This window comes from Harpia harpyja, chromosome 2 (genome assembly GCF_026419915.1).
Source record: "Harpia harpyja isolate bHarHar1 chromosome 2, bHarHar1 primary haplotype, whole genome shotgun sequence".
Classification (NCBI taxonomy): Eukaryota; Metazoa; Chordata; class Aves; order Accipitriformes; family Accipitridae; genus Harpia; species Harpia harpyja.
The window spans coordinates 33,359,484-33,386,928 of record NC_068941.1 but is presented as its reverse complement, the minus strand read 5'-3'; the positions used below and the strand labels follow the sequence as shown (position 1 = coordinate 33,386,928).

The 27,445-nt window shown below is 39.8% G+C and overlaps 2 protein-coding genes across 5 annotated transcripts in view; both read right to left on the bottom strand.

The window, feature by feature from the left end:
* The window catches only part of CENPE (centromere protein E), a 40,341-nt gene extending 24,124 nt beyond the window's left edge, over nt 1-16,217 (bottom strand). For 2 of the 3 annotated variants that reach the window (XM_052775204.1, XM_052775219.1), the window contains exons 1-20: nt 16,118-16,217; nt 15,707-15,798; nt 14,766-14,855; nt 14,569-14,687; nt 13,365-13,484; nt 12,311-12,392; nt 12,043-12,110; nt 11,893-11,964; nt 9,607-9,658; nt 8,682-8,769; nt 8,354-8,480; nt 7,557-7,676; nt 6,077-6,235; nt 5,565-5,709; nt 4,100-4,194; nt 3,719-3,775; nt 3,471-3,638; nt 1,187-1,261; nt 809-931; nt 315-449 (exon numbers count right to left, since the gene is read on the bottom strand). In XM_052775204.1, the coding sequence (XP_052631164.1) occupies nt 315-449; nt 809-931; nt 1,187-1,261; nt 3,471-3,638; nt 3,719-3,775; nt 4,100-4,194; nt 5,565-5,709; nt 6,077-6,235; nt 7,557-7,676; nt 8,354-8,480; nt 8,682-8,769; nt 9,607-9,658; nt 11,893-11,964; nt 12,043-12,110; nt 12,311-12,392; nt 13,365-13,484; nt 14,569-14,687; nt 14,766-14,855; nt 15,707-15,798; nt 16,118-16,173 (2,043 nt within the window). In that variant the 5' untranslated portion in view covers nt 16,174-16,217. The remainder of the gene's footprint in view (nt 1-314; nt 450-808; nt 932-1,186; nt 1,262-3,470; nt 3,639-3,718; nt 3,776-4,099; nt 4,195-5,564; nt 5,710-6,076; nt 6,236-7,556; nt 7,677-8,353; nt 8,481-8,681; nt 8,770-9,606; nt 9,659-11,892; nt 11,965-12,042; nt 12,111-12,310; nt 12,393-13,364; nt 13,485-14,568; nt 14,688-14,765; nt 14,856-15,706; nt 15,799-16,117) is intronic. The other variant, XM_052775211.1, reaches the window with a different exon arrangement.
* Nucleotides 16,218-16,558: 341 nt separating this feature from the next.
* Nucleotides 16,559-24,094, bottom strand: LOC128136106 (radial spoke head protein 4 homolog A-like). 2 transcript variants are annotated; one of them, XM_052775245.1, is made up of 7 exons: nt 23,956-24,094; nt 23,248-23,924; nt 22,511-22,739; nt 20,110-20,865; nt 18,841-18,979; nt 17,891-18,008; nt 16,559-17,209 (listed from the first exon to the last, which is right to left on the bottom strand). In XM_052775245.1, exons 2-7 carry the CDS (start codon nt 23,514-23,516, stop codon nt 16,969-16,971), a joined length of 1,752 nt encoding a protein of 583 aa, XP_052631205.1. In that variant the 5' UTR covers nt 23,517-23,924; nt 23,956-24,094; the 3' UTR covers nt 16,559-16,968. The 2 variants fall into 2 exon arrangements, with proteins under 2 accessions (XP_052631205.1, XP_052631194.1); XM_052775234.1 differs by having other exon boundaries at nt 23,248-24,094.
* Nucleotides 24,095-27,445: the final 3,351 nt, after the last annotated feature.

Below are 27,445 nucleotides of genomic sequence, written 5' to 3'. Positions count from 1 at the left end.
AAAATTAGGTTTGGAGTCTTATGTCCTAGTAACTCCCTAAAGACTGTTCATCTGCTCGCTCTCTCTACTGGTAAACCTAAAACTAACCATGCACTCCTGTAGAAGAAGCCTCTATTTTCTTTTTATCTTTCTCCTGAAGATCCATTTTCCATTAATTCCATAATAAAAACATTATTTGGAGCACAAGTCATTAGCTTTCTCCAAACACTCTAGCACATCTTGTCTTTATCAATTGCCTCCTTCACTAGTGTGGGAGCAGACAGGCCCTTAACAGCATTTTGTACAGCTGTAAATGCAGTTTAACAAGTACTTGCCATCTTCTCCTTAAGCTCCAGATTTTCAGTTCTGAGAAAAGCAGATTCTTTTTTGGCATCCAAGGCTATGGTTTCACTATCTAAGAGGGATTTATTCAGCTGCTGAATTTCCTCAATTAGCTTATCAGAATCTCCCTGAAAAAGACAAATAAGTACTCAAATCAAAAAATATATAGACATACTAAAGCAAATGTGTTCACTGTAATGTGGTTAAAATGTAAATACAGGCTCAGAAAACTTTGTAAGTTTACTCTGAAAAGAACAGTAAAAGGCGCATTTGAGAGATGGGATAAAGAGCAGCATTTCCTATAGTTTTACTTCACCAGAGTACTGCTGTATGATCATGTGGTAATTAGCATTTTAAGTTTTGTAAAAAAATTTTCCTAACATCTGTAAGGAAGCAGATTTCAATTATACCAAAGTTATATCTAAATTTAACCCACCTCCAACAAAACCAAAACTATCTCTCAACCCAGCAGAAAACTCAAATTTACCACTGAAAAAGACGTGTCTTTTTTTTCTGCTCCTGCTTTCTGTAATTCTTCCACACGATTCTGTAGTATCTTTATTTTGTTCTCTTTCTCTTTCAGCTGCTCCAATTTGGAGTTTATTTCTGCCTAAAAGTTGGAGAAAAAAAAAGGGATAAGGAAGATTCTAGTGCCCAGTTTGGTTTTTCCAAGTAAGAATTTAACAAAAACCTGCTTTGTACATAGTAAGCATTCATGGGTATTAGACATATCCTCACAGCTGGTAAAACTAACCAGAGCCCAATGATGTCTAGGTTGTCCTCAGCAGATGCAGTATTTCAAGATAGACAAACCAAGCACATTTCACACAAGTCTTATTGCATGTAAATTAATGGACAGGCTCACCTCAAGTTCCTCATTGTACACTTCAGCATTTGAAACTAGATTCTTTAAGTTGGTAATTTCATGCATTAGTTGTATCTGTGGAGCAAATTGAAGCAAAATTGCAGAGGATGTTAGAAAGCACCCACACCAGTAGTTTTAGTTGCCAACACCATGAAAATAAGCAAGGTTGATCTTGTGTTTTCTTTTCTATTAGCGGGCAAAGCATATAAAAACAAGCATATCTATTTAAACAGCTACAAAGCAAGTTGCTACATATTCTTTCAAATGGATAGATAGGATGCAAAGCTGTTTTATCTTCCCAGTCATTAGACAGGATTCAAGTACAATTTAATCTGCAACAGCTCGAGAAGCAAGAGCAACGTGATCAAAGTAATTAATGCAGGAATTGTACAGATACAACACTTCAAATTCTAGTCACGTTAAGCACCTTTTTATGACACAATGCAGATATTTATGATTTAATCTATTCACTAGCAAGAATGAGAAGGTGCCAAAATTGAGGTAAAGCAAGCCATGAACACATTCAGTGGCATCCTCTGAAAGGAGGCACAAGTAGAAGAGTAGATAGAAAAGCATTTCTAAAATTGAAGAACTCTTTTCTTTCAGTCTTTGTTAGAAAAGCTTTACAGTAAGCACTCATCTACAAGTGCTTCTGTAGAGTCACAAGCGTAGGTAAGGAGAAAATCCAATCTGTAGTTTTAAGATCAGTGAAAAGCTTTAAAACAAGCACTGTCCTATGAGTATTTCTATATAGTTAGAAGTATAGTGAGACAAAAACCCAATCTGTAATCTTAAAATCAGAGTATGGTTGTAGAAGGTATGGTACAATACTACTGTCAGAAGTCATTTAATGTCATTATTCAGAATAACAGAGTTTACCTATATATATATATATCTGTGGTGATTTAAATTGATGTATTTCAACTAATGTATTTAGTGAAGTATGTGACCTTTCAGTGTTGCTTTAATTAACTTGCTACATTGGTATCAGCAAATGCTTACATTTTATGGACTGTCTTCAGATGTGTATCTGAAAACACAAATCATTCAAAAAGCAATTCTTGTAATAGAAGCTACTTTAGAACATTGCATCTGTTATTAGATACACAAAAGCTTTGCAGGGGAAACTAGCTGAGGATTTGTTAAATGTTGGCTGATAAGGAAGATAGCAGAATTAGTCTAGCATACAAAAGGTCTTCTAAAAAGAATCTTAAATACAAGCTAAATCATAATCTATTATGGATCCATTTTGTTTAAGGCCTATAAATCTTTGTAGGGAACACAATGGAAATGAGAGGTTATCTTGTTAAATTGTAACCTGAAACAACAATGCAAAAGGATGTATCTTCAGCTTCAACCTTAGTTTCATGGTCAGAGGATATTAAACAGACTAGCATGTACAAGTAATCTGCAGAGAAGGTATCAGGAAAGAAATGGAATAATACATCCATGTCTCAATACCTCAAGTTGTTGGTTTTGGGGTTTTGTTTAGGGTTTTTTTTGTTGGTTGTTTTTTTGCACTGTGACTTATTTCACAGTTTAGCCCTTGGGCAGCTAGAACCTAATACAAGTAAAACAAATTTTGGGTTACAGAATCAGAGCATAAAATGTTTGGAAAAACAAGGTATATCTCCACTAACAGAACAAGGAGGTGAAGAGAACTGAAAGTCAGCATTTCCTATATCATAGGTTATCCAGTAGGTAGGTTTACCTTTTCTGACTTCCAGGCACAAAATACGTTTCAGTTTTCCACAGACATTACTATTCATGCTATTAATTTTAAATATTTTATTACTAAGTTAAATAATATGGTAAAAGTTAATGCTCACATAGTTCAATAGATTACCAAAAGCCAGAGCTATCTTGGATTGTAAACCAAGATGTTTTGCACAAGAAATATATGAAAGATGGTTTAGCAACCATACTTTAACTTCAAAACAGTTCTAAAATATATTTACGCAGCAAAACAACAGTTTCTTGCAGAAATCTAGAGTGAAATTCAGATCATGAATATATAAAAATAATATATGGATACATGTATACACACACAAATATATGCTTAACCAGACTTTAGTATGTGATTCTCCCAAAATTTAAGTCTGAATTTTACACTCTGAGTAAATGCAGTTTAAATCCTGGGTTCATTCATTCTGTTGCTGAATGTAGCTTATAACACCATCTGTTTGTGAATCGACATCCAAGTATATGTACACTGAATAAACTCTAGAAAACATTTGAGAATAGAGAATTCTTATCTCTCTGTATTTATTGCAATACACCTTACCTCATGATCTTTTTGTGTTTGTTTTTCCAGTGCCTCAAATTCATCCATTTCTATTTTTTCCTTCAGTTTCTCTTTCATTTCATTTATTTCTGATTTCAACTGCTCATTTTCCAATACTAGGTTATTAAAGTCAGCTTGCAGGACGTTGACCTCATTTACAGCAATATCCTGAAGAAGCAGCACAAGAAACTTTAGAAGTTGTTGTTGGAATGTCAGTCTTATTTCTGGAAAATACAGAACAGACTTACCTTTTCTAGCGCTAATGCTTCACAGAGTTGCACAGATTCTTCAAAGTCTCTCTGAGTCTAGAAAAAAAGAATCACTTTCGGTTAACTGATCTACAAGATCAAGCAAGTTTAGTATTATATTCCTTGTTGCTTGTCTTTTCATGGCTAGTCCTTTTTAAATACCAATGCTTACTGGATCATTTGCAACAAAACCATAGAATCACAGAACCATCCTACACCTTCACAGAGATTACCAAGAGACAGACTTTCTAACCATTTATAATAATTCTTCAGACATACAGAAGAATATTGCTGTTCTACAGAAGAGTAAGGCAGATCTTACTGAGAAGCATGTAACACACATGCACTGTAATAGACAACTGAAATAGATTGTGACATTACCCAATTCATGTTAGGTCCAGCCGTCCATTCTACATCTGAAATCTGATCAGGAAGCATCAGAGATTGGTTGTCATGTTCAGAATTCTCTAACATAGCTGAAAAGAAAGATCTATTAAAAAATACAGAGTAGCAGTAGATTTTAAACTGGAGATTAAGAATTATTTTATCAAAGAATTTTATCACATTGGAAGCAATCATTCAATGGCAAAGTAGCAGCACACTGAGTAGGACTTCTGAATCTCATCATTTTCTCTTATGAAAGGGAACAACACTGAAGTCCAGTCCCAACACTTATGCTGACCACCTTACCACAAGTTAATGAATACTAAACCAAATCCAGAATATATACTTAACTACAGACTAAGAAAAGTGTTTAAGTGTCAAGGAAAGAACCACAACAGTATCCTGCAAGATTTAAAGAAAAAAGCACCACTCCCCCCCCACATACAGAAAAAAACCCCATGACAATCCACACACAAGCAAAAAAAGCTTGGCAGAAGGATAGGTAATAAGGCTGTAAGAAGATGCAATTCAGCAACACTACTATCCAATTATGCTCTTGTCTTCAGTTCAACTTTCTTTGTCCCCTAGCTCCTCTAATAAAACCTTGAATTTCTCTATATTTCAGTCTGATCTTTGAGTAATGACTTCTCTATTCTTGTTGAGGATTTTGGAATTTCACCACCCCCCACTTTTTTTTTTCCTATCCTTTTTTGGGGGAGAACACGGTTTGGATGGATAGTCTGTGATAAAGAATAACTTTGGCTACTTTTACAAAAAAAAAAATGGGGGGTTGGGGTAGGCTGCATGGCAGAAGTATTTGTAGACCCTGCCTTTCACCTCACAGATCTTACCTTTGGATTTAACAAACTAAAAGTTCAATATCCAGAAGTGTGTGTGTGGGGAAGTAATTTCCTTGGAAGGTGTGTACAAGGACATTTAGTTTTGGTTGGGGTTTTCTGTTGTTTTGGTTTTGGGGGGGTGGGGTGGGGTGGTGTTTTTTTGATTTTTTTTTTTGCCCTTTTGTTTGTTTTGTTTTTTTTTTTAATTCATGCTATCAGAGAGTCAGCTTGCTCCCTATGGGAAACTAAGTAATGCTTGCAAAGCTACCCAACGGGAATTTGCTACACATTATTTCACCTGGGATAGTAAGACTCACGCTCCCATTTTTTATTTAAAATTAACCTTATTTCCAGCACAAGAACTACCAGTATTATTGTGCTAAAACCACTTCCCTTCCAGGCATTCTTTGCTGGCAGACAAAGGTAATTTCCTTATGGGCTACAGGTAACTCTTTCAAAATTGGGTTCATGGAACATAATTTGAGTAGTATACTGACAACTAAATGTAGTTTTCATATTAGCAAATTAATTTGCTTTATAACTTAGATTTATTAAAAAGGAATTATTTCTCATTTCAAAGCTGCTTTGCAGAGTTTCCTTATTTTTTTCCTGAAGATACTTACAATCCTCCATGTCTGGTAGTGACGACAGAGACATTTTCATTTTTTTTGTTTCAGCCAGCCTTGGTTTTTCAAAGTCTTCAAAATAGCTCGCATTCGCCTGGTTTATTTTACCAGGAGCCCAAGTAACTCTTCTTCTTCTCTTGGTCTTTAAAAAAGTATTTACAGAAAAAGTGATACAACCAAAGCACTAAGTAGAGAGTAGATGTCGCATTAGACTAGTTCTATAATAGTACCAGCAGCTAACTAGACAGTTGTTTGCAGTTTCTTCAAAATTAAACCACAGCATAATGGTTTGAAACCAAAAGTCTCTGCAGTCTGTTCACTGCAAGGCAACATTGAATTGATACTCACTCAGAAGTTATTTTAAAAGTTACTCCTTTAAAAATAAGAAAAATGATGTGAAAATTGCCTATCAGACTTATTCTTCATTGTCAGTTTAACCCTATGCATTTAACATTATCTTTTGCAAAGTATTTTAGAGTTAACAAATAAGATCTAGAACAAGTGCTTACTTTAGCATTCTGTTTTGAGGAAAAGGAGGCAGAAGTCACCAGCATCTCAGTTAAGTTTCGTATCCTATCTTCCTGTACTTTTTGAAGAGAATTTTTTTCTTCCAACAGCTGGGCCAGTTGGTCTTTCTCCATTGCGTGAATTTGAGTCTTTGAAGACACCTTGCATAAAAAGAATATTAACCAAACTGACATTTTAAGAGCACAAACTACTCCTACAGAAGATACACAATTACTAATACTTAAAAACTACACACATTCTTTTAAGCCTGGAAGAGATGTCTTTAATCTTTAACAATGAAACTGACAATTTAGTCTACAATTTACCTGTAGACTTAGTATTTAAAGGGGTCAAAACTCCCCAAAACAATATAGCCTCAGATTTTTCTAGACAAAAAGCATTATTTCAAGTGTAACATAATTTAAGATGACCTTCCCACAGTGCCAGAAGCCTGAAGCTCTTTGAGAGCTATGATTCAATTGTCAAATAACAGCAAGCTACTCTAATGTATGTGGTCCTTTAAAGTTTGAGGTACTGAAAATTTATTCTGATGTAAAGCAACTGCATTACAGTAGCTAGTTTTTTTGACAACTTTATAAGCTTACAATAGAGTAATTCAAAGTTCACATGGGATTTTCCAACAAACTCTTCTGTACTTAGTGAAGTACTTCCCTCACTATCTCAGAAGATAGCAAGCAAACATACTTCTAGGCGCAAGTTTATACTGCAAATTAATTACCTTAAAAAATAAGAGGTCAGTTATTTTTCCTTAAACTTTTCCTATGACTTTAATTAAAAAAGAAAAAAGCACATTTTGATGATTTAATTCGCCAAAACAGTATGTTCAGAATTGATTTTCCTGTGCTTTATTTTTTATATGATCTATGCTCTAACAAGACTTGCAAGATTGCTCCTCAACTCCATAGATCTTTGGAGAAAGATGAACACATGAAAGACTACACTGGTGGGAAGTTACTATTGTTCATTTTCTAAATATATCTTCTGCCTACACATGACATAACTTTTGCCAGTGATCTCACGCAGTTGCAACTTCTTGCAACTCAAACTGAAGTTAAACATCAGTAAAGGGGAAAAATATGAATTAAGTTGGAATCTCTAACTGACATTCAATAAATTCTTATATTGCAATTAATTATTCCTTTTGATATGTGGCAATGTTAAAGTGGGCTGTAAGGCATGACAAATTTCTATTTCTTAAATATGTTAACCTACAGAAAGCAAGCAATTCAGTTACTTGATCTTATTCAGTATCAGCTTTCACACAGATATGTTGACTACCACCAGTTGTTCTAAACTTCACATCATCTTTTCAATTTCTATTCTCTCAATAGAAATGACAGATATAACTTCAAACAGTTTACCTACCCCTCCAAATTTAACTGATTTTGGTTTAAAAAAAGAATGTTTCCTAATAGCTATCAGTACTAAGGATAGATGAATTTTAATAAGTTTCTTACATACTTCCTCCAGCTGCTTTTTCAAATCCAGAATTTCTTTGCGATATCTCTTCAGGAGGGCATCATCATCAAGTACTTCATTGACTTTCGGAGTATTCTTCATTCTTTTGGCTGTATTGGCAAACTGGAAGAATATTCTCTCATGGGCAATAGTTAGAGAACAAATATATCAAAAGACTTATTCTGTCTCATTATTTCCCAACAGAATTAAAGGGACAGTTTATTAGATAAAGAACATCATATAATAAAGGACACCAATATTTACATTTGCTTGTTTTTCATGTATTCTAAGCTTTGAAAAGGTAAGTTTTCTTTGCTTGATATCAATACCTAAAAAGTGAAGCCCAACATTTAAGTAAAAATATACCAAGTTATTTTTTATTTAATAAAAAGCACAAGAGACTACCAAAAAGGAAGACAATCCTACCTAAAAAACACAGTTCATAAATAGTTCAATTACGCTCCTTTCCTGCAGGACCTGTCTAACATCTTGTGTTAGCAAAGACTTGTAGTTCTGTGTTTGGAAAAGGCAAATGAGAAAACAGAGGTTATCTCCTGCCTGCAAGGTGACAGAAGGAGCTTTGTTCCAACTGCCAGAAAGCTCTAGTTAGACAACCTAGTACAAGATGATGACTGGGAAAAGATGCTGTGTACAAAACAAATATTTCAAGTTGCAAGTCCACAGAGGACCTTTAGAAGATTCAAATGACTACAGATCCAGCAGATTACAGTTTCCACCCTTCCAATCTACAATGAAGCCCTGAGTCAGAATAATGCTTGAAAACAGGCGAGAAGTTTTACCTGAAGAGTACTGAGCGTTTCATCAAAAGAAACAGGAGTAATTGTACAAATAATAACTGTCTTAGCATTTCCTCCAAGGGAGTTCTGCAGAATTCGAGTCAGCTTGCTGTCTCTGTAATTTATGAAGCTGATGAAAAAGAGGGAAGGAAAAAAAATTAAGAAAGAATTCATATTTTTGTATCAAAAACACACAGGAAATATCTTTTCTAGAGGTAATAGGTTATTTGAAATAGTTACCCACATAAAATAGGATTATATATAAAGGATTATAATTTCTTAGTTTATCAGTGACTTATCTTAAAACAGGTATACAAACACAAGTGCTTACCCAGAAGGGTCATCACAAAGTTTTTTGATAACTTGACCCAGAATGAACAAACTCCGGTTTATATTGCAGCCTTCTTTCAGTCGGACACCTAGGTATCACACAGTAATTTTTTAAATTTATTTTTTAATTTAAAACAACATTAAGATACATTTTCAACCTGTCAAGCTTTTGTGCTATGTTATGCTCAGAGAGATTATTCAAGAGTTAGATCTCAAGTGCCCCAGTGCACTATGACCCATCAGCAACCAATATCAAATCCTTTATAATAGCTGAAATGCATCAGAATAAGATAGTAATCTATCACAAATAAACATTAATAAGCTTTACATAGTAAGCAGCTGGGGCTATAAGAACTTTAATTTTGTTTCCTATTTAAATTTTGTAAACGCCCATATTTACATGTCTAAGTATAACAAACCAGCCTTAGATACAACTTTTGGGTTAGTTATTCCTTGTAAGAGAGAATATTAACTTGTGTTCCTCTCAGATCACTTTTTTATGATAAAGGCATTTTTGTGCAGCTTCATGCTGTCATTGTTAACAATCAAGCTTCCTCCTAGCTAAAGAGTGAGCCATCTATTCAGTCTTTACCTTTACATACAAGTCCCTACAAGCTTCTATTGATTTCTTTACTACAGGTGAATCTTTACTGATTCATCTCCATTCTATTAGTTCAGTGCATGACTGTTGCTGGACCTGCTGTTCTAGAAAAGTCATATTACTACCTAATTGTTTGCACTTTACAGCATTTTCAGTATTTTCCTGAGTAGATCCTACCCTACCAAGGGGAAAAGGGACTATTTGTAAACAATAAGTAGCACAATAGCACATAGATCAAATAATTTCCTTTCTACCACAGCCTCTTATAAGAGTTTATTAACTCTTATAAGAAGTGGTCATCAGGAGAGCCCTATTTAACACTCACCTTCAGATCCTGTTTGACTAGCTCTTTCACTGCCTGCCAGATCTACCAAGTTCTGCAAATCATTAAATATTTCACAGGTTAGTTCTGAGGCAATTCAGTTTTAGATCCTCTTAATTCTAAATCTCTGCTAAGAATTTCGTAAGATTCATACACTTAGAAAAAAGCAAGAAGTCTGTCATTATTGGAAGTAATCCATAGCTACTACACACATACCAACCAACTCTTTCAAGATACATAAGGACAAGGAATAAGTTTGTATGAACTCTATCATACCACCCTGAACGGTATTTCAAACTTGCAGTGCAATTCCTCCTACCCTCACTAACAAAAAGATAAAACGTAGTTTCTCAATACAGAAGTGTTAACTACAGATTCAAGCTTAGGAAGCTTCATGGAATCACAGATCATCTGGTTCAATCTTTCATGGGAAAGAGAGCTTGGATGAGTTATCTAGCACCCTGTCCTGAACTGGCTGTATGTCTCTCCTTGCCTGTCATTGTGGGGATAAGGAAAGGAAGAAATTAAATACCAGAAGAAAAGCCTCTGTCATGGTTTAACCCCAGCCAGCAACTAAGCACCATGCAGCTGCTCACTCACTCCCCCCCAGCACCCAGTGGGATGGGGGAGAGAATCAGGAAAAAAAAAAAAGTAAAACTCATGGATTGAGATAAGAACAGTTTAATAGAACAGAAAGGAAGAAACTAATAATAATAGTAATAACAATAATAAAATGACAATAGTAATAATAAAAGGATTGGAAAATACAAGTGATGCACAGTGCAATTGCTCACCACTCACCGACCAACACCCAGTTAGTTCCTGAGCAGTGATCCCCCCCGCAGGCTAAGTCCCCCCAGTTTACATACGAGATGTGATGTCACATGTTATGGAACACCCCTTTGGCCAGTTTGGGTCAGCTGCCCTGGCTGTGTCCCCTCCCAACTTCTTGTGCCCCCTCCAGCCTTCTAGCTGGCTGGGCATGAGAAGCTGAAAAATCCTTGACTTAGTCTAAACACTACTTAGCAACAACTGAAAACATCAGTGTGTTGACATTCTTCTCACACTGAACCCAAAACACAACACTATACCAGCTACTAGAAAGAAAATTAATTCTATCCCAGCTGAAACCAGGACAGCCTCACTCAATGTGGTTCAAAGTCAACTAGAACTTTATAGCATCCCATAATGATTTGCCTAAGCAAGCAGCCCTCACATTAATTGGCTTCTGTTTCAGAAGGGTAAAATCCTGTACTAACTCCACCAAGCAGCAACAGACCAAAAAGGCCAAAACCCCCTCTGCCCGCCCGCCCGCCCCCCCCCCCCCCCCCCCCCCCCCAGTTAGTAGAGGTTACTATAAAGTCAGTTGGAACAGAGAGAGGGTAGGTGGTGTGGGGTGGTGTAAGAAGAGTAGGTCCCATAAGTTATGGTGAGGAAAAAAAGTAGGCAGTAGTTTCTCAGATACTGCATAAGCAGTGTTTACATTCAGATCCCAGAGCTTTTTCACATGAAGCCAGAACAGAAAGCTATTTCCACTATGCATGTGATTGACCTAATACTATTCCCTATTCTGAGTAAGAGTGCTCATGCAGATTTTAAGCAAGCTCGAATGCTTTCATATTGATTTCATTCCTCTGGTTGATTTGGATTCTCTTCTGCGAATCAAGGAAAGGCTGTATAGAGGCTTCAGAAACCAAAACAATCCCCTAGAGATCAGCAGTGTGTTCCCTGCAGCTTAGGACATTTCATATACTAGTAATCCACCAAAGAGATGCTAAGTGGGGTTACTTTTGAAAAAATTAATCTTCTGACCATTGCAGCGGTAGGCCACACATTCTTTTAACAACTAAATTTGAGGAGAAGAGAAGCCTTAAGGTTAACCACTTTACAAGTTACTTCACTGGGCTTGTCAGTCGTCAAGAACAACTGTAGGGGAAGCTGTCTTTAACAAAATGCAAGAGCACTCCGACAACAGCCCCTTATGCTCCTGGGAAGGGCATAACACTCCCCAGTCCAGCCTGAATCGTTTAGGAACTATTCCCATGTTGGAATTCCCTTTGGTGAGAAGATAGATATATAGATAGATATCTCCTCTAGATAACACCCCAGGAGACTCCCTCTATACAGTTGATCAGAAACATGATTTTTTCTCAAGAAACGCCTGCTAGAAGTTAACAACAAAGCATGCTTGTAATGTCATTTTAAAGTAACATTATTCTCTCAAACAAGCAGTAACAGTAAATTCTCTACATAAATGCCTATTTAATAACTTCTTGGAGTACAGCTTACCAAGTGGGATACCATCACAGCTCCATCACAGTTTGCATTTGCAGGGTCACTTCGTTCTCTGCTTTCAATTATCTAGAAGAAGAGGGTGCAATGAAGTTTTTGTCACTTTGAAAGTAATAAAACCCCTCCTAATAGTGAAACAGTTTTTACCATTCTGAAGATAGTGTGAGAACGGCTGCTGTGTTCATTCATTTTTGTTTCTCCATAATGGCGATTTTCTGTCAAAAAGCAATATTAGAATACTTCTGCTTATATTCTGATAAACCGGAGACAACAGACAAAATGCACAATTTAAAAAAACTATCTGAAAACCACTGATTTCTGAATATAATCTCAAAGAGATACCCCATGATTCTAGATATACCTGATTCATCAATGCTTTTCTAAGATATCAGCTGACATTGGCTAAACAACTTACTTTCTCCTTTTCTGATCCATTCCATAACTTGTTCTGGGGCAACCACCACCTCTTCAATCAGATCTTCTACATATGTATTCCTCTTAAGAACAAAAACAGTAGTAAATTTTACTGAACTCTAAAACTCACTTCAATACATTAAGTTAACATTAGCAGCAATTATTATGGTATTTATTCCATTTTGCTTCCTTCTTAAAAGGAAGCAACATCAGTTGAATGTCTTTTTACCCTGAACACAAGGGACAGGGAAAGTTTAGACCTTTATTAGAACTGTAGCCTAAAGGCACAAGAATCAAACAACAGAGATCTAGAAAGTTTCCTAAAAATAAAACTGGTAAGGGAAATATCCTTCTGGACATTTTCTAAGGGAATCCAGGAGTATTTTTCTCAGTAAATGTTATAAGGCCATAATCGTACAACCGATAAATCTCCCTTCTTACCAAGTTCCAAAAGCATTGATCATTTAGGTCATCGAAAGAAAAAAACCAAAACAAAACACCACAAAACACCAGTTTTTATTATTTGCTACAAAACTTTATATAAAGAAATTGAAGATGGCATTAATACAGATTTATTTTTCCCTACTGATTATCTTACTGAATAGTTCTAGTCTGATAGTTATTCTATGTTCAGAGTAGAAGAAAAGTGTATCTATTTTGTCGATGATATGAAGATGGTATTAAAGTAACTCTGTACATCTGTTGAAGACTTCTAACACATTGAGCTAGAGGCTTAATATTGTGTTTGTAGAAGTTTTATTAGCTAGACATCTCCCAAGTATTCGCTGCCAAAGTTAAATAAAATATACTGTCCTGGAAAACTTAAGGGATTAAGTCTACTTTTACAAACATTTGTAAAGATAAACCAGCAACAGCAAACCCAGCTTCACTGTTGTTATTCTACTGCAAGTGTCCTTGCGCTAATTCTGAAGATAATTACACAATTTGACGCAGAAAAGTTTTCAACTAGATGCCTCTGAAAGCTTTTTTTTTTTTTTAACTACTTCTTTTACTCCGAGCAGATACAATACTTACGCTACATAACATCCACTTACATTAACATCCTCACGAATTCCCAGAGGCTTCTTTTTCCTGATATCACAAAGCAAATCTGTAATGGTTTCATTGTAGATTTCCATGTAAGAAACCCTTAGCAAGAATTCTCTATCTGGAATCTATTGTTCAAAGAAAAAAAAAAAAAGAAAAAAGAAAAAAGAAAAAAATAACAGACTAACCAACAAACACCTTTTAATGCAAGTATTCTTAACTCAAAGGTACGTGTTTGGATATCATTCCACGGATTTCTTTCCTCTCATCCTCTTTGCACATTAGCATCTACCAATATAGAATCATTTTTCTTCTATCCCACCTCTTTCCATCTGCATTAATGGTATATCACTTTCAGTGGGTTATAAAAGTAAGATAACTGCCCTACGGAAGCATGACAATAGTTCTCCCACTTAAGTGCCATTTCCGTATCTAATTTCCTCCTGCTTAAGCTCTTTCCTCTCTGTATACCTAGTCTTCTCTTTCTGCTTGATTAGACTTACTTTGCTGCTGCTGCTTCTTCCCCTGCCTCCCTGGTAGAGAATACTGGGGTGAGGAAAGGCTGCAAATGGACTCAAGGACTACAGCACCATGGAAAGCTTTCTTGGCTTTAGTTACTTTTATAGACCCCCTAAGGTACTCTGTACCTCCTCAAAGGAGCAGTGAAGATTTCACATAACTGATAACAATTACCTGAAGTCCTCAAGGCAGAAGCAAGTGCTCTGCCGATGATGTTTTGGAAATCACTGTTTTAACTTACACCTTCTCCTTACTTCCTATTAGCATTTAGCCTATGATTCTTTTGAAAGCCTGAAATAAGTAAATTTAATGTCATATTCTTCCCACTAAAAAAGTCTTTAATACTGTCAATTTTTCAACATTTTAAAATAGCAGAATAAACACAAAGCTTCACATTACCTTATCTACCACATTAATGAGTGAGCATCCATTTATACTTGTAATCAAGGTTTAGGATATTCGCAAGTTTAACAACGCCCCTCAGTTTTGTCCTGATTTGATTCTGAATAATAGAATCCCATTATCTTTTTTTTAAACCACTCATCTTTGCAAGGCTACCAAAGCAACTGCAACGTATGGTCCAATATAAGTTCATTTCCTTCATAAGCTCCTTAATACTAAAATTAACTTTTATGTAACAATCACAAATATTACTAGTCCTTCCAGTCACTTCAATTTAATGGAATTGCTCACCTCACAAATAAGTTTGAAAACATGTTGAATTGCCTTAGGGATAACGCCCACAGAATCTTCATTTCCCATCATTGTGTATGTCTTCCCTGAAGCAGTCTGTCCGTAAGCAAAAATTGTGCCTAGAAAGATGGTTAAATTTTACTAATTACTTATGAAATACATTACAAGCAGGATTTAAACACAGTTTTAAAACTTACCATTATAACCTTGCACAGCTGACTGTATAATTGGAACAGCTACACCTTCATATAATTGCTGAGTGTTGTCACTTGAGTGAAAGACACGATCTTAAAAAAAATAAATTAAAATAAAGCATGTGTATCCATTGTATTGCAAGTCAAAACCAAGCTGTCATCTTACTTGGTATTGCTGACTTCAAATCCAATAAATGGGCATCAGATGGTTTATAGGATAATTCCAGCATAAAATGTAATTCGGACACTAACTTTTTTTTTTAAAGAAATATTAAACCCAGAACCAAGAAAGATACAACGAACAGACAACAGACAAGTCAAAAAACCTAAGAATGATGGACACTATTAAATAGTCATCTGATTTAATCCTAAAACCAGTTATGGCTAGTTTATCTATGAGGATTGTAAGCCTGACAAGACAGGCTACTTGTTAAACTCCTAGCTCGGAGCATGCTTTTATTGAATCTATAATTTGGGAAAAATATTTGTAGTGGCTACGTTTATATTAACAAGTAGTGTGGATCAGCAGAGACTCAAAGTGAGGCAGTTACGAGGATCTAACATCCACACTAGGCACTTTTCCAGTTTGGGTTCCCCCACCCCCTTCTCCCTAAGTGCTCTGGACTAGCCCTAGTCTAGTCCATTTTTAACTGGAATTTATATGAAAAGAATCCAGCTCATGTGTTCCAAAACCACTCTACAGCGTGAAACCAGAACTGAGAAAGCAACGACCATCAGGACGCTGACTTCAAAAGCACGTTCCTGGTACCGACTAAAGCAGAAATCCTGTGTGCCCCGGCAGCACTCCTTCAAAATTATGAAGTTGGAAACAAAGTCCAGGGACGTTAGAAAAAGCTAAGGTCATTAATGCGAGTTGGTACATTCAACTAGTACAGTAACAAAGGTCCACGTAAGCATCAAAATAATTGCTTTCATATTCTTACCATAACTGAATACTTTTGTACCATTCACTTCGGAAATAGTATTATTTTCACTTTTCCAGTGGAGCGACGCTTTATCTTCTAGCGCATTTTCTCTAAAAGCAGAGACATTCTGTTAGCTTTATTAGGTTAGGACTCTGCTCCTATAAGGGGAGTCTGCCCCCTTACCGCGAGTACCTCTCCCCCAGGCCCTCGCCAGCCCTGTTCCTCCCGGCTCTCCCCTTCCTCCACGGGGACGGACGCCGCACAAATGCCCCCTTCCTCCCCTCTTCGTAGGGCGGTAGCGGCGCTCCCCGAGGCCCAGTTGAAGGCGAGGGGGGGCACGGCAACGCCCAGGGAAGCCGCGGGCAGCACTGCAGCCTCCCCTCAGGCGGGGGGCCCGGGTGCGGCCCTCCCCGCCGGATGGAGCCTCACCTGGCAATGAGGGGCCGCACACGCACGCAGACCGTCACGGCTCCCTCCTCCGCCATCCCCGCGGCCGCCGGCCACACGCCGCCTGGGAGAGGGAACCCTCTCGCCCGCACCCAGGCCAGCAACGTAGCGACCCAACCGCCACCAGAGTTTAAACTTCTCCCAAGGCCGCTTCCTATTGGCCCGCGCAGGGCAGACGCCACGGCGGAGCGTACCACCCGCCAAGGGCTGACGGAGGGGGAAAGTGTAGTGAGGGTTAGCTGGCTGAACAGCCCCCTGAGCGCTCCCTCCACACGCCCCTCGTCTGCCGAGAGCCCTGCGATGGTGCCGGCCAGGGCCGCGGCGCCGTAGGAGTGACGCCCTGGGGGCGGCAGCTCTCGGCCGGTAACTTAATAAGTTATCTACTGCATTTGAATAGTATGCTTTCACACATAAAAGTGACATTGTTATGTAATTAGGTTTATTTTTTTGTTTAAGTAAAAGTTACGCTGGTATTGGAGTGCGGGTTAGAAAAACAACGTGGACGTGAGGTGGATGGTAGTTGCTCAGTTTAAAGCAGCGTTGTTGCAGGAAGCAGCGGCAGACTCTGTGTTTGCCTACTCTTCTAAAAAAAAGGGGCTGCTTCGGTGTGTCGTCTTCCAGTGAAAGCGATGCAATCTTCAGGCCAGGGCGGGCGGGCTTGGCGGGTAGGGAAGGAGGGTAAGGCAGCTGCAAACAAGAGCCTACAGAAATCAAAAAAGAAGGCGTGCTCCAGTTGCATTTCTTTTAGGGTCAGCTAATTAATGACTAGTTTATGAAAATTCATGTTTAAACTTTTAAAGTAAAAATATGTGTGTCGTCGTCCCCCCCCCGTTTTAATCATCCTCCTCCTCTTCATCATCCTCAATGTCTTCCTCATCATCTTCTTCCTCCGCTGCAGCTAAGGCTTCTTCCTTCGCAGCCTTGAAAGCCAGTTCCTCCTCCAGAGTGGGGTCTCTTGTCTCCGTGATTTCTGGCCCGCTGGGGTATTCTGCTTGCACTGGCGGAGGCAGTGCGGGAGTGTGGTTCTCCGGACTGTATTTGTGACCCCAGCCAAAGTAGATATTATCAAATTTCCTGAGAAAGAAAAGTGAAAGATGGCACATTCTCCCCCCGACAAAACATCGGTGGAGATATTGTCAAGCTTATCCTTACTCTGCTGTGCAAAAAGTCACTGTGGTGCAGATATCCTATAACTGAAGTGTTTAGAAGACAGCACCTCTTTTTAACTGCTGTAACTGTTGATTAAGACATCTTCCACTTAAAAATCTCCAAATGCTAAATGATGAAGGCTGTACATACTCTGTCACTGCAGTGTATTGCAATATGACTCCAACTTCACATTGGTAACATAGCACCGTTTCTGACCCCAACTCCAGTGCCCATTTAAAAGCACGTAGAGGTAATGACTGTACCATGTACAGTGGAAACGAACGAACATTAGAACCACAGAATGTAGCTGTTTTTGTAAAAAGTACCGCAGACTCAAGAATATAGGTTTTAAATCGAGGACTGTGCCCAAATACTAACTGGATATTTACTTCCATTAACTTTATACTAGCCTTTCCAATGATTATTCATTTTCTGTCTTACGTATTTACGGTTGCTATGCACATTTAAGTGGCCTTCTCCATCAATCTCTGGAATAGTTAGAATTCAGTCAATGAATTAATAATAAAGCAACTTTGACTTCATTAGACAGGTATCTGTGTTTAGCATTTACAGTCTGTGTTGTAACCATGCCAACTAGCTACTCACTTCCCAGATGCAAAGGCATATGCTCCGGGCCATCGGTTAGACTGGAGGATTGCAACAGCATATTGGGGGATCAGGTTTGTAGAAGGCTGAGCTGTCCAAGCAGGGATGTTTTGAATTCCTGGAGGCAGCCAAACACACATGGTCTATGAATAAATTGACTTATGAGCCTCTACAAAGTATTTAAGACTGAGCTACAAGACTTTCACAGAATTCAAGCAATGGTTATATTAAGTTGCATATTAGAAAAGCTGGAAGTCAGAAACAAGACACGTAGGCGCTGTATTCAAACAGGTGTTGTGGATGTATGGGTGGGTAGCACAGGAACGCTAATAGAGCCATGTATGGAAACGATCATGCTCCTGAAATTCAGTAGTACTCACCGCTGTTTCGTTTGCCAAGGACTTTATATCACTTATGGATAAATTACATAGTTTTATTTCACCTTGATTAAAGAATGGAGAGTAGGAAAATAATTTACTGTTGATGTAATCTAATATTCAGGTTCCCATATTCCCATGATTTACTGCAGTAATGCACTACAGGATCTAAATTTTTACTTGTATATCTGTGCATCTGTGTATGTATATATGTTTATTTATTTACACATGCACACACACTTTTTTTAACCTAAAAAGATATGGAAAAATAGCTGAATGTATTTCACGTAGTGAGCTGTCTTGAACTTGCAGTAGCCTGGCAAGTCTGAGATGTTTTTTCTCTTCATTCTCAACAATATTGTTAACTAGTAAACCAAATTATTTCAGTTTTAATGTCAATACTGTTAACCATTTTGCTTTTGATCAATTTTGTAAAAGAATGTGCTTAACCTACAGGAGCAAACTATATTGCTCCATGAAGAATCAGAGTCCTATATCTTCAAATATTTACTACCTAAATGCCAACATTCCTAGTGGCTCTCTATCAAAAACTTCATATTCCATGAAGAGTACCTTCATCTTCAGAGAGTGGAGTGAGAAGAGGTGGTCCTATTTCTTGCTGTAGTTCATCTGGCTCCTCTGCTTTCTCCTCCTCTTCATCTTCTTCTTCTTCCTCTGATTTTTGAAAAGGATTAAGCCAAACACAGCGACCCTATAATTGACATGGTAAAATAATAAATACATGTAACAATCACTGAAAGAATGCAAGCCATTTAAAACAATTGGCTCAGGCACATGCACACACAGTTAAGGGGGGGGGGGGGGCGGGGAGAAAAGAAAAATACATATTCCACAACTGGTATATGGTTGGTAGAATATTGTATCCTCTTGGCAAAGCATTCCCTATATCCCTCATTCCTCCCTCGTCCCTGCTTACTATTTCAGAATAACCTTATACCTCTGTCATCAGCTTTTTGTTATTTTGTAGTCTTCAGTTCCTTGCCAGTTTAGTTTATATCCTTGCTAGATGACTGCAAACTAAGAGGCTTAACTTAGGGACTTTTCCCCTTCCTTTTAAAGTCTGCCTTGTTATTTAGCTACCAGTCAGAGGAACGTAACAAAATTTTCTTAAGATTCTAATGCACATAGATTTTATTTTTACAACTATGGTTTTGCTGGTAATAATTTTAAACCTTATTTCCTACCGTTTGCTGTTATTTCGCACTAGCATTCTTGACTGGCCAGCAAGTCATCCAGCAATGGTCATCAAATTAGTAATACCCCTTTCCAGCACTAGCCTGATATCACAAGCTTCTAAGCTTTTTCATTTGCATGTTTCACAGCAGAAAGTAAGCCACAAAAAATAAACCAGAAGAAAACATCAAGTAAGTTCCATCTGGCAAACAATAATAAGCTATCTGCATTTTAGCATCCTACCCAAGAAAAGAGAATTTAAAACATTTTTGTCAAGTAAGGACTTCAAAAGAGAAAAACTATTATAGAAGATTACCAGAAATTTTTATTATCTATCAAGGCCTAACTCCATACGGTTATCTAAAGATAGGTTTCAATCTCAAGAACACCATTGAAATACTAAACCTAGAAGGTTCCTAAATACATATATATATATATAAATATATGCTGTATGTAAATATGTGCAGCATATTTATGTGTTATATACTATATAAAATATATTTTCTGTAGAAAAATATTTCAGTCCAATACCATTTCTGGTGAATAGTTCAAACGTGCAGGTGAGGAGTGTCATTTACGTTCTGAAACCCTACAGGTACTACAGTGTGAACAGTATCCGAGGTCAGTGTGAGCTATGCCGGAACATACCTGCTTTAGAATATTCTGTACGTGGTGTACCCATGTGGAGAGAGAATCCACCATTTCAGCCACAGAAAGAGGCTGAAAATCAGGGTTTTCTTCACATGTATCTCTTCCTCCCCCCCCCTCCTCCTCTTCATCTCCTTCCTCCTCTGCAAACTGGTAAAATCCAATGGGAGAGATATGGGTTCCTGCTGAGATCCGAGCTATCTGTGCACGCAGGTAATTGGCCTCATTTCCCGGGAAAGGAGGAAAGCTCACAACAGGAGCATCCAGCCTACCAGTGAAGAACTTCTTGATTTTCCTGGCACAGACAATCTGGGCTGGTGTCACTGGAGGCAACTTCACCCAGGGTTTGCCTGGCTCATTACAGACAAAGTAGACATATTTATTAGCCCCGGTCCCATTTTCTTCTTTTGGGATGACAGGTGGGGGCTTATAGGTGGACTTTGGTGGTTCATCTTCTTTTTCTTTCTCCTCATCTTCGTCTTCAACCTCACCCCTCCTTTTCCCTCCTTCCTCAATAACTTCTTCCTCTTCTGTTTCCTCCTCCTCTTCCCCCTCATGGTACTGTACTTCAGCTATAATATAGTTCATCTCCAGGCCCAAAATTTTGCCCCAGAAGCGACAGGTCTGGATTGGCTGAACACTAATTAGTTTTTTAAGGGCAAGGAATATGTGATAGGATTCATCTTTGCTCAAGCCAATTCCAGCCTGTTCAAAATAAAAGGCTGTTTCCATCACATTAGGTAGAGGGGTCTCTCCCTGGGAAAGAAGATCCAGAGTTAGAGCTGAAGAACAATGTAATTATCTATTTGAAAAATTAAACATGTTATCCACTGAATGTTATACTTTACTTTCCTGTAGTGCCACTTATTCTCTCAGAGCGCTTTGCAGACGTTCACTTACTACATCTTCCACTATCATTTAGAAAAATTAAAAATGCCATTTTAAGGTTAAAGAAGAGAACACCGATGAACTGCAGCTTTTAGAATACAGGATTTCAAAAGTCAAACTCCTAATTACTGCAAAATAAGGAAGGTCAGAATTCTTACACAGGATCTACAAAGGACTTCAGTGCTAGGGCACGTCAGCTATGTAAGAAGCCTTGATGCCCACAAACAGTGTCACTGTGTTTCCTTGTGTTTGCAGCAGATGCATTTGGGGAAAATATAATACATATTTTATACATTTAGACACCAAACCAGCAATATTTCTCTGGAGTGAATGTTGTTCTTTTGAAAACCCTGGCATAAAGCTCCCTGCATTTTTTAAAATGATGGCCCCTGTTCTTACTGAAGTCCATATTAAGACTCCAGCTGGCTTCAGTGGAAGGAGAACTAGGCCAATAATGAAGATTTCATTAAGTATTTCCATTCTCTTTATCACCCTTCTCTCATTTCATGGGGGTAGGTGATTATATCACACAGACAAAGATATTAGAAGTTGTACACGGCAGGGTAGGGAATTTGGAAGAAGTAGTACTAGTTGCGTATGGAATTTCTTTGGCCCTGCCAGGTTTCTTATATCAAAGCAAGATAGACAGGAGTATGAAAAATTCAAAATTCTTTTCTGAAATACCCTACTTTTTCCATTTTTACCATCATATACTGTTACTGTAAAATAAGTAATAGGCTATGGAAAAGATGAAAGGCTATCTCTTCTGTTGTTAGTATTTGTATTCTGCAATGGCAATTCATTTGAATATATACTGGTAACTTTATATGAAAATCAACATGTTGTTGATTATTTTCCCTTGGTTATTAGAAGAATTCTCTTGATTTTTCATTGGGTACAAACGCTTCTGCATATAAGCAACTGAATACTGAAAAATCCCTGTTTTAAGAAGTGCCTTTTCCATTCCAGTAGTTCTTCATTATAACCATATTTTTTTTTAGTTGAAGAAGGAAAGACTGGAACCACAGCTGGAGCTGGAAGGATCACAAAATTCTCCATTCTCTATTTTACAGTAGCAGCTGTACACAATATTCTTGAACTGGTGTCCAGAATTATGCTCACTTCAGGTAAAGAAATGTCACTTTTAGATAAAGAAAAGAAATTTGGTTGCAGTATTCCATGCTGAACTGGCATATGGGAGATATTGTAAACTTTACCTTCTGTTTATCATCTCTAGAACATCTATGATTTTAAAGGCTCAGGATATTAGATTTACTATAGGAAAAAATCCCAACTAAGTAACCAGATGGGTTTTCTTCTTCACAGCTAGACAGGGGACCAACTCAGCTATGAAGAGGATATGTGGTACTGTGGCTGCAATTATTCATATGATCATGAGGGGCAATACTACAAAGGAGACCACAACTACCTCCCGTCCTCCTTTCCCTTCCCACCATACTCCCACCCATTCCCCGGTATATATGATATCTGTTCTTCTCTGATAATAACTCACTATCTCTTCTTCTAGTTCTTCATCTCCTCCATTTGCCTTGAGGAACAAAGCTTTACGCTTTTCTGCAGCTTCAAATGTTGGAAGAATCTCATGTTCGTCTCGAAGAGTGTCCATTTTTTTCTGAAACTGAGCCCACTTCACATCCTTGCTGATATTCTCAATTATGTCTACTGCATTTGTGGGCTGTTCATCCAGGATCTTTGTTAGCATATTAGCAAGATGATCATATCTGTCATATAAATGTAAATATTATTGGCCTACTATACAGAAGTCTTAGAATATTATGTTTTTAATATCAAAAGTAGAAGCTAATCACCTGGAGCTTTGGAGAAATCATTGGAATAGTTAGATGAAAGGGGATCATGGAGCATTATGGGAAATTAGACTTGAAGGTAGCCTGATTATAATATACTTAGGAGTAGTCCCATCTTCCATTTTTGGTATACACCGCACCTGCCTCAGGACCTGAAGCTGAATTTAAACTTGCTCTTAATCAAATCAGTTTCCCTTTGAACTCTATAAATTCCCTTGGGAATTTTGATTCCGAAAGATGTTGGACCCACACAAGTATCACATAGTGATGAACTATTGCATTTATAACATATTCTCCCATTCTATATATACCCCTGTGGTATCCCTCCCTTTCTCAACATAACCCTTTGCCCTTTTACCAACACTACTTTTCTCTCCACTCGTACTTCCTACCCATTTCAACTGTGTCCCTTTTTCAGACTTACAAGTTCAGGCCAGATGTTGTGCTGCTCTTCAGTAAATAGGCTTTTGCATTCTGAATTGCCAGCATTCGGGATTTGGGATCGGGTATCTGATCATCATACGGACTGTGTCCTGGCTGATGAAGACCATAACCTGGTTCATGTGGCTGATAGGGGCCATGCGCACGCTCGTAGGCTTGATAGGGATCTCGTCCTACTGCGTATGTCTGATAGGCACTTTTTGGTTCCTGTGTTTGGTAAGGGTCTAATCCTACTGCATCTGACTGATACATGCTTCGCCTTGCCTCCTGTGCCTGATGAGAGTCTTGTCCCAGCGTCTGTCTCTGGCTGATGTTTATTTCTGGCACCTGTAGCGTTTAAGAGGCTTGTTCTGCTCCCCGTGGATGATAGAGGTGTTGCATTGGGGTCTGTGATTGATGCGGTGCTCGTCCCGGTGTATGGGTCCGGCCGACACTTCCTCTTTGGTCTTGTTCTTGGTAGGGGTCTTGGTCGGGTGCTTCTGGCTGAGAGATGCTCTTTCTCAGCCCTTGTGGCTGATCAGACCCTTGCCTTACCCCCTGGTATTCGTAGGAAGCTGGTCCCGGTTCCGACTGCTGAGGCTGATAAGGGTCTCGTTCAGGCTCAAAGCCCTCAAAAGGCGGCTGCTCGGGGCCCCGCTGAGGCGGGTGGGAAGCGTACGGCTCGGGCCGGTCAGGGGTGTGTCCGGCCCACAAGTGCTCCCCGAGGCCTCGCTCCTGCCCTTCCCGCGGGACAGCCTGGGGCGGCGGGTCCCCGGGAGGCTCGGCCACGGTCTGGCCCGGGGGGTGAGGGCCGGGCCGGAGGCACCAAGCTGCCCCTCAGCCGCCGTCGGCTCCGCTCGTCGCGCAGCAACGACTGCCGCCAGCGGGGCGGAGCGTGGCCGAGGTAAAGCGGCCGCCGTTGCTTGGGACGCCCGGCGGGGCGGTGCCGGAGGGGGTGGGTCGGCAGCGGGTTTTCTGTCGGCACTCGGAACTGCTGCCCCGTTTCTCTCCGCGCTGGGGAGGGGGTAGCGGCTCGCCTGGGCGCGCTAGGCGCGCCCGCCGCAGCCAGGGCCCTTGGAAGGGAGCGGCGGCGGCGGCACAGCGGGGCTGAGGGTGGCCGTTGGAAACCGTTGGCGGAGCCCCGCGCGCCGAGGCCGGCGGTTGAAAGCGTTGGAGGCGCCGCGCGCGGTGGGGTGGCCGTTGGAGCCGTCGCTCCCGCTGCGCCCGGGTGCCTCCCGTCGGCCGCTGTTACCCGGCGGGCAGGGCCGTGTCCCGTTTGCGTCGCCGCACGCTGAGGAACAGCAGCCGGCTGGGAGAACGACCCGATTTCTGAGGGGGCCGCCGTCCCCGTCAGCCTTCCTCAGTGCCGGGCGGGAGGCATGGCGGCTGCCTGAGGGGGCTGTCCCGGCGGGCGGGCCCCAGGGGAACCGCCTTCGGGGGGCTGGGGGCGCTCCTGCTGGGCTCGCTGCCCTCAGCCCAACAGATTTGGTGCGTTTGCTAGGCAGGAAACCCCACTGAGCTGCCCGAGCTGTTACCTCTTTTTTTTTTTTCTGGAGGGGTTTTCAAGCCTTGCTTGTTTCCTTTCATCATGACCCCCAAACCACGAAGTGCTGTTAGTACTCTGTCTGGAACGTTTGTGGTACAAGAATCCTTCAGATCTCTGCTGAGAGCAGAGGAATGGCTCTTCAAAAGCTTAATTTTCATTTAAAAAGAAATAAGTGACGTTCGTTTGCCTTTGTGACTTTGTGTGCGATAGAAAATGCAGTTTAATCTCCTGCATTTTAGTGGTGATATATCATGCTCTTGCCATAAGGTACAAAGTTTGTTCTTTTAGGAGGAGAAAAATATTGTAAAATCTGATAATTACTTTAAAAAATTGTATTTGCAGATCCAGGGAAAAAAGCAGACGTAAATTAAGTTGGAATGAAGGTGTTCTGATAGAAAACGGTTTTCTTATGTGATGCTATCAGTGTTAAGGAGAGAGCTGGCCATAATGTAAGTAACCTCTGTTTGCAACATTATTAAAACACTAAAATGCAAAGGACAAATGTCACATTGCAGAGGAAGAACCCGCTAACTTCTATTAATTTAGTTACTCAAGATTTGTTTTACAGAAATACAGTAGCACATTGCTGTATGCTTTTTTAGTCCTATCAGGTATTATGTGCTACAGTGCTCTCTACTTCAACAGATACTCAAAGTTATGTTAATAACCAGAGCCCTCATCATGTGTATATAAAATTTGCTCACATGACTTCTCCCCTTAATTGCTCATAACTAAGTCAGTGAAGAACTTTTACTGTCCGAGTAAAGTTATACTCTTGCCTAGTATTCAACAAGGAGGTTATGAAAAAAAAACATAGAGCAGGTGAGGTTTAAAAAACAAAAGGCCTTTTAAGGAGTTGCATTTTAGCAAATATCTACAGCTGGATCAAGGGTAACTGTCAAGTGTTCTCTAACAATTCAACAGGGAAAATAATACTGTCTTAAGGTGTACATGTGAAGAAGTTTGGTGCGGTAAGGTTTTAGTAGTGGGGGAGCTACAGGGGTGGCTTGTGAGAAGCTGCTAGAAGCTTCCCACATGTCCCATAGAGCCAATGCCAGCTGGCTCCGTGTCGGACCCACCACTGGCCAAGGCCGAGCCCATCAGCAATGGTGACAGCACCTCTGTGATAACATATTTAAGAAGGGGGAAAAGTTGCTGTGCAGGCACAGTCGCAGCTGGAAAAGAGAGGAGTCAGAATGTGTGAGAGAAACAACTCTGCAGACACCAAGGTCAGTGAAGAAGGAGGGGGAGACATTCTCCTGCAGCCTGTGGTGAAGACTATGGTGAGGCAGGCTGTCCCCCTGCAGCCCATGGAGGTCCATGGTGGAGCAGATATCCACCTGCAGCCCATGGAGGACCCCACGCCGGAGGAGGTGGATGCTCAAAGGAGGCTGTGACCCTGTGGGAAGCCCATGCTGGAGCAGGCTCCTGGCTGGACCCTGTGGACCTGTGGAGAGAGGAGCCCATGCTGGAGCAGGTTTTCTGGCAGGACTTGTGACCCCATGGGGGGCCCACGCTGAAGCAGTGTGCTCCTGAAGGACTGCACCCTGTGGAAGGGACCCAGCATGGGTCCCTTAGTGTGCTTAGTGAAGAACTGTAGCCCATGGGAAGGACCCACACTGGGGAAGTTTGTGGAGGACTGTCTCCTGTGGGAAGGACCTCATGCTAGAGCAGGGGAAGAGTGTGAGGAGTCCTGCCCCTGAGGAGGAAGGAGTGGCAGAGACAATGTGTGATGAACTGACCCCAACCCCCATTCCTTGTCCCCCTGCACCTTTGGGGGGGAAGAGGCAGAGCAAATCAGGAGTAGTTAAGCCTGGAAAGAAGGGAAGGGTGGGGGGGAAGGTGTTTTTAAAATTTAGTTTTTATTTTCTCATTATCTTACTCTGATTTTGATTGGTAATAAATTAATTTCCCCAAGTCGAGTCTGTTTTGCCTGTGATGGTAATTGCTGAGTGATCTCCCTGTCCTTATTTCAACTCACGAGCCTTTTGTTATATTTCCTCTCCCCTGTTCAGTTGAGGAGGGGGAGTGATAGAGCGGCTTTGGTGGGCACCTGGTGTCCAGCAAGGGTCAACCCACCAGTGCTGTACAAATCTCAGCAAAATGGCCTATTAAGGTTATAAGTTGTGTAAAATAAAATAGCGCAATACCTGAACTGTAAAATATACTTCTGTCATTGATGAGTCAGTTAATGTAACTTTTAAAAAATGCAGTTTATTTTGGATGTTTATTAGAAGTAACCAGAAAAAATTCTTAGATGGGGCATTGCAAATTTCTGTCAAGTTCCAAGAGAGTAAATGCCAGAAGTATCATTGAGGAATCTGACCCATTCTGAAACAGCAGTAAAACATATGTTTCCACATCCTTTAGTAGGCAGAGCATTTATATGAAGAATTAAAAAGTTTCTGTGTTGTGTTCCTATGATTCCAACAAGTAAGACAATATGAAAATGTTACTTCTGCTAGGTTTCACCTTGCAGGCGTTGTATTACTGACCTACTGATCTTTGCAAGGAATGTGTGCAAGTTCATTTTGCAGATGTATTTGCAGAACTTGCATATGGACTGCAGAGGGCGGTACAGTACTTGCAAATTACTTGTGAATTCCTTTTTATTTGATATCCATATTTCATATTTGAAGGGAAAACTTGATTCGTT